The sequence below is a fragment of the Lacerta agilis genome, chromosome 10 (genome assembly GCF_009819535.1).
Source record: "Lacerta agilis isolate rLacAgi1 chromosome 10, rLacAgi1.pri, whole genome shotgun sequence".
Lineage (NCBI taxonomy): Eukaryota > Metazoa > Chordata > Lepidosauria > Squamata > Lacertidae > Lacerta > Lacerta agilis.
The window spans coordinates 34978991-34992521 of NC_046321.1; the positions used below are offsets into that span (position 1 = coordinate 34978991).

The 13531-nt window shown below is 42.0% G+C and overlaps 1 protein-coding gene across 1 annotated transcript in view; it reads left to right on the top strand.

The window, feature by feature from the left end:
- Positions 1-3423: 3423 nt before the first annotated feature.
- LOC117054142 (serine/threonine-protein kinase Chk2-like) overlaps positions 3424-13531 on the top strand; it is a 30390-nt gene continuing 20282 nt past the window's right edge. The window contains exon 1 of the mRNA XM_033162653.1: positions 3424-3465. Coding sequence (XP_033018544.1) covers positions 3424-3465 — 42 coding nt within the window. The remainder of the gene's footprint in view (positions 3466-13531) is intronic.

Consider the following 13531-nt stretch of genomic DNA (forward strand, 5'->3'; position numbering starts at 1 on the left):
CTTGGCTACTGGTTGTGGGTTTCCTGCAGGCATCTGGCTGGCCACTGTGAGAACAAGATGCTGGACGAGATGGGTCACTGGCCTGATCCAGCAAGCTCTTCTTATGTCCATAAATTAATCTTAGAGGTTATGGAGGTAGCACCTCTTAAAAGGTACTACCAAAATCTGTTTACAGGTGTTGCATATTTTCAACCGCAAGGCTAGAGCCATTTAAAACAAACAAACAAACAAACAAAAATTGTAACTGTAAGATTCTCTTTCGGTTTCACTGCAGTTCTATACAAAATCCCATATACTGTATGCGGCGAGTTCTGATGTGTGGCGAGTTACTACCAGATTCGGTAAGCCTCCTAACAGATTAGCCCACGTTATCTTTATGATTGCGTGCCACAAGCAGTGAATAGGAGAGAGAGAGAGAGAGAGGAGAGAGAGAATGATTTTGAACTACTGAGCTGTGGATCAGACAAGGAACCCAGCCAAGTGAAACAGACGAATAGTAGCTCTAGGCATTGTCATGCCAAGTACCTAGGCTGCTTTGCAGGCAGCTTTAGAGAGGGTTTTTTTTTAATATAGAAGTGGGAGGGGGGAAGGCGAATAGTCTTCTTTCTGTCTTAGCCAAGCAGAGAAGCCAATCAAAGGCTGTTCTTCGTGGTCTGCCTCCTTTGTTTCCATAGGAGGTCCAGCCTTCTACCTTTGCCCCCCCCCCCGGCTTGCTGCAGTTCTGCTTAACGTAAAACAATGGGTATGCATGATAACAGGCACTTGCTCCAAGGTCGTCTTGTTTATCAGGATTAACTGTTACACCAGTAAACAAAGCAGGGTGTGTAAGGGCTTTCTCCCTCCTGCTGGCCTGCCTGGTCTTTGTGGTTCCGGATTCCAGATGGCACTGTGTACGTACACACACACACACACACACACACACACTCATGCACACACACATTTTAGAGTGTTGTCCTGGCTGGGTTACTTCCACCCCACCCCATTGTTTGGAAATGGCTTTGATGCAGAGCTCTCGCTCTCTCCCCCGCCCCTCCCTTTCAAAATAATGAAATGCAGTGGCAGCTGGCTAATGGCTGGGAAAGTGCAGACCTGGCACTGAACTCTTCCCATTAGACTATTCAGCACCAAGGCAGTGTCAGTCTCAAGGAGAGGGCAAAGAAAAGAGGCTGGTTGCCACGCAGCTTTTGGACAGGCTGATGTAGGTGGGGTTTTATTTTGGTGCTGAATGGAGGTGGGGTGGTAGAGGCAGTGAGAAAGTGGATTCATCACGGTTTGCTGTCTTCACTTTCCAAGAATAAGCAAGGCAGAGCAGTAATTTATATATTAAAAAGTTAGGCGGGCTTTAAAACTACCCTATGGCTTGCTCAAAAAATTCAAGGCCTTGTGAATTTCCTCTCTTTCTTCACAGATGTCAGCTGTCCTTACCTAGAATGCAGGAGGTTTCTACTCTCCACATTATTACTTTATTACATTAATAATAACTACTTCATTTTGATACTGCAAACCTCATATAGAATATATATCTATGTGGTGTGCAGAATTGCAATTGAAACCAAAACAGCGTAGCAAATAAAATCAAGCAGAGCACGTCAATGAAACAGGAAAAAAAAACATGTCATACAGCATGTAGGTTATAAAAACTATCAACTGTTTTCATGGGAAGGTTGGTTGAAGGAACCAAGTCTTAAGTAGCTACACCACCATGTTGTGCTACATTTCATTAACTCTAGTGGATGTTCACACAAAAATGGTGGGAAACAACTGTATGCTGAAATACCACCCAAAATTTCATAATGGTATGATCCACGAAAACTGTATAGAATTTACTCTCACAAACCCCTGGGTTAACAGGGTTGCACACGCACACATATTTTTACAAGCATTTAACATGGTACACTTCTTCCAGAATTCATTAGATTTTCTGCTAATGCCCCCTTACAGTGGGACACTCTTCCCTCTTCCATACATAAAATAGCAACCAACAATTGTTTCAGATGTTTTGTAAACTCTTTTCCTTTTGCCCATGCTTTTCCCAACTCATAAGATCAGACCTTGTTTTCTGCGTTTGGATCCCCTTAATTTCTTATTTGTTTTTGTGTTTTTATATTGCTGTTTTATTGGTTATCTGTTGTATGTTCATTGAAATTATTGTTGTTTTAATATTGCATACTTTTTAGAGCTTTTTTGAAAAATTCAGCAGCCTGTACATGCATTAAAATACATTAATAAAATTATGGGAATTTGGTTCCAGTTCATTGCTTATGGGGATATGCCAGATTCATACATCATAAAGCTGTCCAAATATTGATTGCTTTGTGTTTATTGATCACTGACAATTTCATAATAATTCCTGTTGTTTCAGACGATCACATCTTTTTTTCCATTTCCTCTGATTTAAAGTTTTTGTGAATGTTATCAGATCTATCAACTTGGTAAAAACTCAGGAGTAAGTTCCCCCTTTCTTTTAAAATTGTTACTGTTTTGTTGTGTAGATAATATTTTATCATTTATTAGAATTAATATGTTGTCTTATGACAGCTTTGAAGAGGAAGAAGAAGAGTTTGGATTTGATATCCCGCTTTTCACTACCCGAAGGAGTCTCAAAGCGGCTAACATTCTCCTTTCCCTTCCTCCCCCACAACAAACACTCTGTGAGGTGAGTGGGGCTGAGAGACTTCAGAGAAGTGTGACTAGCCCAAGGTCACCCAGCAGCTGCATGTGGAGGAGCGGAGACGCGAACCCGGTTCCCCAGATAACGAGTCTACCGCTCTTAACCACTACACCACACTGGCTCTCACACCACACTGGCTTTGTGTTGTTTTAAATACAACCCTTGCTGAAACTATTCCAAATAAAAAAAGCGGGAGGATACAATCTATGGAGCTTGAATTCTAGATTGCATTATCTGCACATTAAAAGTGTACAATTTATACAGCAGTTGAGCCAACCTTTTACAATGAACACAGTTTACAAATATACATGCATATACAATTCTAGAAAACCTCCTAGACTTAATACTCAGACCCATTAATGCTATTCTTACTGGTACTTTGTTTTGTTCTAGTAGAGGTGAGAGTTGCAGGAATTTTAGCTTTTTGGATTTATTTAAAACACTTTTACATAAAATGCCTCAAACACAAAAGAAACTGAAATGTGACCTTTTTCTAAAATGCATTAAATTTAAGTAATTTTCTCCCCTATAATTTCAAACTGTCTACTTCCAGCTGAATGAGAAGCAGAATCCAAGCATGTATTAAATAGAGTGGTGATCACATTTTTAGACCATTGTGCTGTAAATGTCATGAACTGGCAAGATGACAGGGAGGAGGAAAAGGAGGAATAGGATCCCGGCGAGGGGTGTAGCCAGGACTGGGGCAAGCTGGGGATGGGGAAGGACAGGTTGGTGTAGGAAGTGCTCACAGGATGACAGAGGAGGAGGAGGAGGAGAAGGAGAAGGAGAAGGAGGTCAGTGTACAGGAACCAGAATAGCAAGACCCATCACCAGAGCCAGAGGGACCCCTATCTCCTGAACATGGCAGGCTCTGAGGAATAAGCAGCAATGGATAGTACACTCTAGGAGGCTGAGGCAGGCAATGGCAGACAGCCCAGCTCCCTAGCTGGCCAGGTGGGGCTCGCTAACTCTGAGAAAAGGGGTATGATTCCTCAGCTGGAGTAGGCAGAACAGGTGAGGGCCACTTGCCTCATCAAGGCCAGATGCTGCAATCAGCATGCAAAGTACAAAAGGGAAGCTGTGTGCACTCAACTGCCCTTGACTTGGATGCTGTTGGACCTCGGATTTAACTCTGGACTGTATCCTGACTGCTGGAGTTCAGACTTGGCTACTTGGAAGGACTGTATTTCCTGACTTTTGGACTTTGCTTGTGTGGGTTGACTCTGGGACCTTGAACTTTGGACTTGGCATACTGACTTCCTGCCCGGTAGGCCAGGGGTTCAGAACAGGTAAAGGCTTCTGCTGATTAGAGCCAGGGATGCAATAGGCTCACTTATTTGTAAGGGTTGTATCACTCCCTTTCCCCAATCCTGCATTTTTAGAGGGAAATTGAGTGCCCTTCCATTTTTATTTTGACCGTAATAAATATTACAAGTTTTACAACCAAAGATAATTCAGTTTGCATTGCTGCCCATAAAACATGCAACATTCTACCATAAAATGGGTAGTTACTATGCTCTGTAAGTGCACAAATGTTTGCACGATAAGAGTTTGTATAAGGTATTTCAACATAGTCCTTTGAATGAAAGTCAGCAATAGGATTACATCCAAGTCCGTAGTTTAAGGATGGATTTAACAGCTTGAGCCCAAGATTTGCTGTGCTAGCACGTAATTGCTTATGTTGGGACATAAAACCATTGCACCAGCAGGCATAATATAACTTAATGCCAGTGTTTCAGGGACATTAAGCTGGCAACATAGGTAAATTCATTGGTGTAAATGTTTGCAGTCACTGTGCTGAGATGCTTTGTCTATCCAAAGCTTCTCAGTTTCGTAGACGTTATAGGTTTGTGGGTGCCAGACTCCCCTATATTCCTGGGTCCAGTAGCTGTTTGAATCTAATCAAGGCTTGGGGAGTTAAACTGGATCCTAGATTCCTAATCCCTGGATCCAGCTTCCCATGTTCAGGAGATCACCTGGGTGATGGACCATTAAGAGAACAAAGGAAAGGTGGCAAACCATTTGTGACAGATAGCAAATGGGTGGGGCCCCTTCCTCAACTCAGAGTTTTAAATAATATTTTAATATGGACTTTTATTCACATTACTTGGCTGGGAAACTGCACTATGAAATTTAGAGGACTGCAAAGTCTGGATCATGGCTGTGTTTTGTGTCTTGTATTACTTTGGAAAATGTGAGCTAGGCAAATTCTCTTTTACATGAGAAATGAATCAAATGTCTTCCCCATCCCTAGTTAAAAGGCTGGGGTGCTACTTTCTTCCAATGATTCTGTCAGCACAACCCAACAGAACAATCTCTCCTCTCCTCCCCACTGCCATCATTATGAGTGTTCTCCAAATCCCATTGTGCTAGTGGTGCTCACTGTACTCAGAGGCAGAGCAACCTGCTCTGGTACCCGGAGCGGTGCTCATCCCAGGGGGCATGGCACGCGTCCTGAGAGGTGCATGGCAAGGGCCCCAGGAGGTGCCGCTGATCATTTGTCACCCCTCCTTTGGAATGGCACCTGGGGTGAACTGCCCGCCCCCGCCTTGGAACACCCCTGACTGTACTGACTCCAGCTAGCACACCTACACAGGCCTTGACTAGTCCATGCCTTAATGAGGCCTATTCATGTGGTAAACCCGAGAGAGAGAGAGAGAGAGAGAGAGAGAGAGAGAGAGAGAGAGAGAGAAAGCAACTGCAAAATTCACCCTGATGAGAATGCTTTTTAAGCATCAGCCTTGTGGCAAGTGGCTCTGTCAGGAAGCCATAACTTAACACCACTAGTGATATTTTCATTTTCTCAATGAGAAAACAGAGGTACCTTTTTGGAGACTTTAGTATGTGTGTATGTTGATTTTATTGTTCGTTTCTACCCTGGGACCGTTGGTTGAAGGGTGGACTATGAATGCTTTTAATAAACAAAGTAGTATGGTGTACACTTGGATCTGTGAGTATTATAGTCATTGACAATAGTTTGAGAAACAGCAATTGCCACAAAGCAGTCTCACTAAAGCTCTTTAATGACCTTCCTGTCACATCTGATTGGCTGTCTGGGGAGTGAAGTGTCACTTGAAACTTTGTCTGCCAGGAAAATTTAAAGGTGGTTTGGGAAGCAGATACTATTCAAGCCTTAAAACAGAAAGTGAAAAGGCTTAACCTCCTGATTTAGGCATCCTGCACCCTGATTTAATAAAAACCTCTTTTCTAGATGATGCTATGCATGAAAGAAGTATAAATATCCAGTTGGTCACCATTCTAAATGATGCCAAAGAACTGTTAGGATGCTTGGGGGAGGAGATGCTGGGCCACAAACATTGTTTGCACCTGACGACATAGACCATGAGACTTACATTCCATACCTAATACTTATGTTTTTCTGAATATTAAAATGCTGCAATGGACCCAATGGAAACAGTGTAAAATTTCATATTTCAGTCTTGTTCCTTTCCCCTTAGAGAATTTTGGCTTTGGATCCAGGTGCACAAAAGGATGGAAATGTAAACTTTCAGGAAGTGTTATCTGAAGGCCTCCAGGCAGGATAGTTCAACTGTCCGGACACTGATTGATATCATTATCAATAATTTCTAGTCAGAGCACCTGTTATTCTGGGCTCAATTTTGCAGATGAGGGGTAAAATGTAACTGATGGGAAGGGAACATTTTTCAGCTTGAGGGCTGCATTCTCTTTGGAGAAACCTTCTGGGGGCCGCATGGTAGGTGGAGCAACAAATGGGAATTTTAGTTCTGTACAGTAGGTTAGTCTTTACCCTGGCTTGAGAAGTATATTTTTTATATCTCCCACCTTATTTCTGTAATTTTGTTTTAAACTGTTTTTAATTGCTGTAACACGCCCTGGGATCTTGGGCTGAAGGGTGTGACAACAGGTTTCTACACACCCACACCTCTCTCTGTTCTCCACCCAGGTAAAAAAATAAAGTAGCATTATTGGAGTTCTAGAACATATTCCAGCCGATAAAAATAGTCAAGGAAGGTGCAAAGGAGGGCTTGTGAGGGTGTGTGGCCTGGGGAGAATTCCAAGGGCCAGACAGAGAGTTCTGGAGGGCCACATTTGGTTCTCAGCATGAGGTTCCCCACCCTAGGGAACTTTGGACAGTGCAGTCTCAGGGAAGACTATTTTCACTGGTAATAGAGGGAGACTCAGGATGAGCTCTGTGCTGTGGTGACTACAGCAGCCAATAAATATTTTCTCCATTGTCACTATTACATCTGCACAGACTTGTCCTGCTGAGCTGACTTGAGTAGTAAGAGGTATATTGTATCAAGGACTAGAGAAAATCGAAGATGAGGTCTTAGCAGCCTGCTGGGACAATTTTGCTAGACAGTTTGTGGATAAAGCTGCTCGCATCCACTCTGATGCCATAGTTATAGCTGATCCTGAGAGTAGTGTTGGCACCTATTTGTCTGGTTGTGATGGATACAATTCAATTTGTACAGCCTGAGGAAGACAAGAACCTTCGTAATGTGAGATCAACCACATGTGCACTTAATCCTTGCCCATTTGGGCTGATTAAAGTAGTCAGAGGATGCTTGGTTGAGTAGATAAGGAAAGTGGTGAATGATTCTCCAGAACAAGACAAAATTCCAGCTAGTGTTGTAAGACCGCTGTCAAAAAAGCCCTCTCTAGAGCCTACTATCTTGGATCATTACCAGCTACTCCTGAGCAATTTGCTTTTCCTGAGCAATATTTTTGAGAATGTAGTAGCATCTCAGCTCCAGTGGTTCTTGGATGAAACAGACTATCTAGACCCACTTTTTTATTTGATTCAGGACTAGTTTGGGGATTGAGATAGCTTTGGTAAATTGGGTAGACAATCTTCATAGACAGGGAGATCAAGTTGTTTCCGCTAGACACTTCAGCAGTGTTCAGTACCATTGAACCTGGTATCCTGGACTTACTGATGGGGATGGGAGTAGGAGGAACTGTTATGTGATGGTTCTGGTGCTTCCTTGAGGAAAGTTCCAGAAATAATGTTAGAGGACCCCTTCTTTGCACCTTGGCTACTTGCTTATAAGGCCAGAAGATTGTCTCTCCCCCCCCCCCCCATGTTACCCATCATCCAGGGATTTAGATTGTGTTGTGTGCAGATGACACACAACTCTATGTGCCTTCCAAAAAAGCTGCCCACTTCCTAAGGTTATCTGTGTCCCACCTAGGGTGCAAGCATGTTTGAGGTGAATTAGAGAGGAGGACTTCTCAGTAGCTATACTTAGCTTATGAATTTTCTAGCCTTGTGATTTGCCATTTACCCCCTGCCTCACTTACTCAGCATTTTATTCTGACAGGCTTTTGTTGCATGTAGTAGATAATGTTTTTATATTTGATTTTAACCGCTATCCTTGTTTTCTTGGTTGATGGCTTGTTGTTTTCTGAAACTAATTTTAAACTCTGCAAGTCACCCTAGTCTTCTTTGATCAGGGACAGTTCTATTTAGTTCCCAATCAACCTCCACAAAACCTTTTAAGAACCGCCCCCCGTCATTATTTTAGTGTTTTGGTGGGTTTACATGTGTGCCATGTTGGCGTGTTCACAGGTGTTTTATCATGCTATGAGTAATGCATGCATGTTGGGACAAGTTGGTTAAAATAGTTCCTAAAACCAAAAGAAGAAGTGTCAGATCTTAAATTCAGAAGGTTTATTTTCTCAAGCAGGGAAAGAAAACATTTTACTATTTAAATTTAAGAGCTATCCAGCTACTGGGGAAAAATAATAGAAATATTTGTTCTAGTTAACTGTAATCTAAGTTTAGCCATCTGGAGGCCAAATCCTACAACTGAATCAACACGCTCTGATCTTATAAGGATCTTATATCATATTTCCCGGCATAAATACGGTAGTTAATTTCCACTCTGAATCTCTCCAGTTCCATTATAAACACTCCCTATTAACAATTGGATGTTATCAAGTAAATGTATTTCCTGCAGACCAACAACATGAGAAAAAGTGCACTCAATTTGCCTGGGAAAGTGAGCAATGGTTAGTTGTGTGGATGGCCTCTCAAGCAGTTTCACCTATGCAAGGAACATACATCAAAGTCGTCTAATCCTGAGGCTGTAGAAAGAAATTTTATATACTACCTTGGACAATTTTCAAGGGGCCTGCCATTAAAAATAGTATTCTGGGTCTTTCTTTCTACAACCATTTTCTGTAGCTTGGAAAATTGTCAAGAGACAGTTATTTCTAAAGTTTAGCAAAAAAGTTGAAAGGAGAGGGATGTACAACAGTTCTGAAAGCTGCCTTGCATGTGTTAACAAAGACATTTACCTGCAAGAATTTGCTCAGTTCTCTTTGTCAATCATAACAACATTTTATAACCAATATAGCAGCAAACATCTCACATAGGAGTGTCACATCATACCTATCTACATGTGTGCAAATTGCTCAGATTTCTTCTTGATGGAACTGACTTCTGAGCAGGAATGTGAAACGGCCCTGAGGATTGACAATTTTCTCAAGAGAAACTTGAACTGCCTTTTGATTTTCACACATCTTTGCGGTGACATCAATCCACTGCAACATGCATGTTTAGATGCTAATGAATTTGTGCACTTAGAAATACAATTCCCATCTTTTTCTAATGTAGTGGGGTTTGTCCTCTGAATGTTCAGTTTCTGTATGAAAAAATATGGGGGCTAGCACCTGGTGACACTCTTCTTTGAGTCAGTATCTATATATAGAAGTAGGAAAATGCAAATCCAAACCAAGTTCACATGGAAGCTCCCCAAATCTTTGTATGGTAATGCATTTTGCCACCATTCAGGTTACTTTGGCTAGGCCTCACAACATTTTCTTTGAAAATAGCAGTATGGGCAGGAGCAAAGATAGATAATTCCCAACAGCATTTTCCCAGTCCAGCCTTTCTACCCAATATAAAGATGTCAATCCATGTGTGAGGGAGTATCTAAAACAAAACAAAACAACAGCATTTTTAAGGAAAACATATTGTTTTGTGCTTTCCTCCTCACACAAAATGACTTTGCTAGTTTTTCTAAATGCATTGTTGGGTCTTCAGTTATTTTGGCTACGAACAAGTCATTTCCTCTCTCTGTGAAGCAATCAAATTGGTGCCCCTAAAGGCATTTTCCATTGCAGGACCCAGATAGTTAAGATGGTTCTTTTTCTATTTTCCCTTTATAGTCTCCCTTTATAGAGGATGCTGTTGGCAGGTAGGGATTTTTGGCTGTTAATATCACACCGAGAGAGATACTGCTTTTTGGTAAATCTGTATATTATGTTTTCTTTACACTCCTTTCTTTGGTTAGGCCTATTGTAAACTGTTGCCTTCGTATTTTATTTTTTTAAAAGAATGACCTATTTGTTGCATCTCTTGAGTTTCTGACACATACTTTGAAATGCATTTTCTATTCTTAGGATGCAGTGAATGTTTCTAGTTTTAATTAAAAAGTCTTTCTATCTTGGCACTTCCCACACTCAGATTATGCTTTTGCTTTCCTTTGAAACCTGGCTGTAAATTGTAGCTGACTGGTAATGGATTTCCCTTATAACCCTCCACTAAAATCTATTCGTTCTTCATGTTACAACTTCTATGGAGAAATATGATGTGGGAGTAGGAGACTACACCAAAAGGCTAAGATTATGAAACAGAAAATAATTATCTTGCATTTCTTTGCCCTGCTAAATGAATGTTTTCTTTTTTTTTTTTAACAGAATTTATTGACATTTTCACAAAATAACACAAACCCAACCCCCACACCTACAAATATCAAAACAAATACAAATACACATAATGTCAGGATTCTTCTTCTTATCTGTATACCTTACTAAAAAAAAAAAATTTCTAGTTCCAAATCTTGACGTTTGACTTCCCCCGCCTATACACCTTCGGTTTTAAAACAATACACTATTTCCTTAACAACTTTTCTCTATGAAAATTTAACTTTACTTAAAAAAGAAAAAACACCTTTGTCTTATTCTTTGCATTATAACCTAAAACTTAACCAAATATTCTTACAGCTAAACTTATTTCTTCTATCATTTATCATGCTGCTTTTAACTTAAACTCAATATCTCCTTGCTTATTTAACATAGACTTGTAATTAACATACTTCACACTCCGATTTCGGATACCATGGCAGACCATCTATGTTATACATTAATTAGTTCAACCCACTCCCCTTCTGTCCATTATCTTCTCCTGTCCTTCACCAGAACCAGATCTCCTTTTATATTCTTCTAAATGTCCACAGATCCAGGTTGCAACCACAACAAACCCTGCATCGAGCTCCAAGATGTTCGTCCTCTCCATTCTGAGTTTCTCCGTGCCTTTGTGCCATGCTTCTTCTTCTTGTAGAAATCTTAATTCTATGTCCCTCGACCCCGAGCTGCCACCTCGGAGTCTAGATATTAAAAATCTTTCCGTTCCAGGGCTGCTGCCACCCCCTGAAATCGGTCCCTGTTCCATTCGGATTTGCTCAGCCATCTCCAACCATCCTTCCAACACATCTTCCAACTCTTTGCAGAAGTCTGTTTCCATTAAATAAAACTTTCGAAAAGCCTCCTCTGTGGAAAACAAATTCTTTCCATTTATAATCGCACTCAAGGCTCTTAGTTTTCGATCAAGCAGTTCCAGTTGAAAGACAGTAAGTTTTTCCTCCTCCTCCCAGTCCTTCAATGCCAACATAAGCGCAAAGTCCAACATCTTCGGGGGGAGGTGGGTATCAAGTTACGTTTCCTGTCTTTTCCTTCCTTTGTCTCAATTTTTTCCTACGCAAGTCCAAATCGCCGCCATTTCTTCCGATCCCGGAGTATAAAGACCAAAACTTCAAATGGAGATATTTTTTCCTCAGTTAACCCCCAAAAGGAGATCTCAACAGACTCAGCTTTCAAATTCCAAATGCTTTCTATTGATTGTTGTAGCAGCAGTCACTTAAAGAGTTAATTTCTTTCACCCCCCCGAAGGGAGAGAGGCGGGCTACTGCCTTTCTTCTTATCCCAGAGCTTTCCCGGAATACAAAGAGTCAGTTAATTACTCACAGCTTCTGGTTTCTTAGCAACTCCTTAATGACAAGTAGAACAGAGACACTCATCACGGACTTTGCCGCCGCATGTAAACATCCCGGTTGGGGCATTTCCCCTAGGGCCCGGCTCCGTGGTCCCTTCACCCCCACTCCCCCTTTACAGGGGGAGCGGGGGAAGGGTTCGGAGCGCAACGGGCACAGCCGGGGAGCCCAGGGCACGGGACGCTCTTCCCGCGCCCCAACCGAAGCCCCGCTATGCGGCTGCAGGGCTCCTAACCCCCGGAATGAACTGGGTGCTTCGCAGCCGAAGCAACCCACGACCATCCATAATGGCGCCAGCCGCCGGAAGTCGCTAAATGAATGTTTTCACCCAGACTATAATTTAATTTCCACTATGGGGATTCCATGAGGCTTGGCCAGTGGAAGGGCCACTGTTCATAAGTAGAACATCTGCACTGTATCCAGATGGTCCCAAGTTCAATCTCAAGCATCTCCTTAGAGCTGGTAGGGACCCCTGCCTGAAACCCTGGAGAGCCACTACCAGTGAGTGTAGCCAGGACTGAAGATGGGCCAGTGGTGTGACTCAGTATAAAGCATAAGTTCCCTGTGGATTGTGCTTTGTTCCCCAGAACTATAGAAAAGCTTGGTCATGTTGAGTGCTGTGACTAACATCATGTTTGGTTTTGACCACAGACTGGTGCCATTCTCATGATTACCTTGAGTTGTGATGAAAATATTATCATTTTGCCACATAACTGGCATCATTCCAAATGATGCCTTAGCAAAGGATTAGTCAGCATCGATACAGTTAACTATTCAGCCTTCTACTGCAGCCACAAAGCTGACATAAGAAAATGAATAACACTCGCAGCACAATCCTGTCCTGCCTATTTAGAAGCGAGTCTCGCCAAGTTTAATTGATCTTGTGCCCAAGCAAGTGTGATTGCAGCTGTGCAACCTGAATTTATGCATGTTGTCTTGGAAGTAGGTTCCACTGGGTTAAAATTGGGTCCAAGTAAGTGTGCATAAGATTGTTATCATCATAAAAGATACAAGTGGAAAAACATCCTCCTACCTTCCCAGCTGCATGTGAATTTACAATTTGATAACTGCTTGTGTTAGCTTGCACCAGCTGCCCATACACTACAAAGGCCCTTAACAACTTGGGCCCAGAATTCCTCTGGGACCATCTGAACCCTTATATCCCCCCTGAATCACTGAGTTAGTGGTCTGTCATGGCTCAGATGCACAGTTCACATCTTCCAGGAACCATGCATTCTGTATTGTGGGCCCACTCCGTAACTAAATCCTTACATGTTTCAGTTTAGGAATACTAGATTCCTAACTATGACTTGTGGGAATATATATATATTTAAAACATTGTACAACAACAGCTTAAAGTTTAAAATTTGAGATAAATGCATATACACATAAAGACCTAAAATTTGGGCTACCATACAAATTGGCCCTGCCACCATGGAGGCCGACTTCGACTGTTTTCCTAGTGAACTAATTTGTTTCAGGGGGTGGTCTGCGCCTGCAAATCTGCATGCAGAATCTGGCAACCACCCAGGTCATCTTGTGGTCTTTGCCTAAGAGGAGAAAATTGAGTTTAGACTTACCCGAAAGGTTAGCAAGCCTCTCCAGCTGAGGGTCAATGGTATCTCTGCGTATCTCGTCATAAAAGGGACATCTTAAAAAATTAATGCTCGGGGCTTCCTATTTCCCCTAATGGGCAGGCGCAAAGTCTCTGAGCATACAGGACTTTTCCAAATGTTCCTTCCAAAACTGGCAAGGGCAAGGCCGAGCTTCTGGCTAGAGTAAAGGCCCTTCTGACTTGTGGGAAAACTCTCTCCCAAGT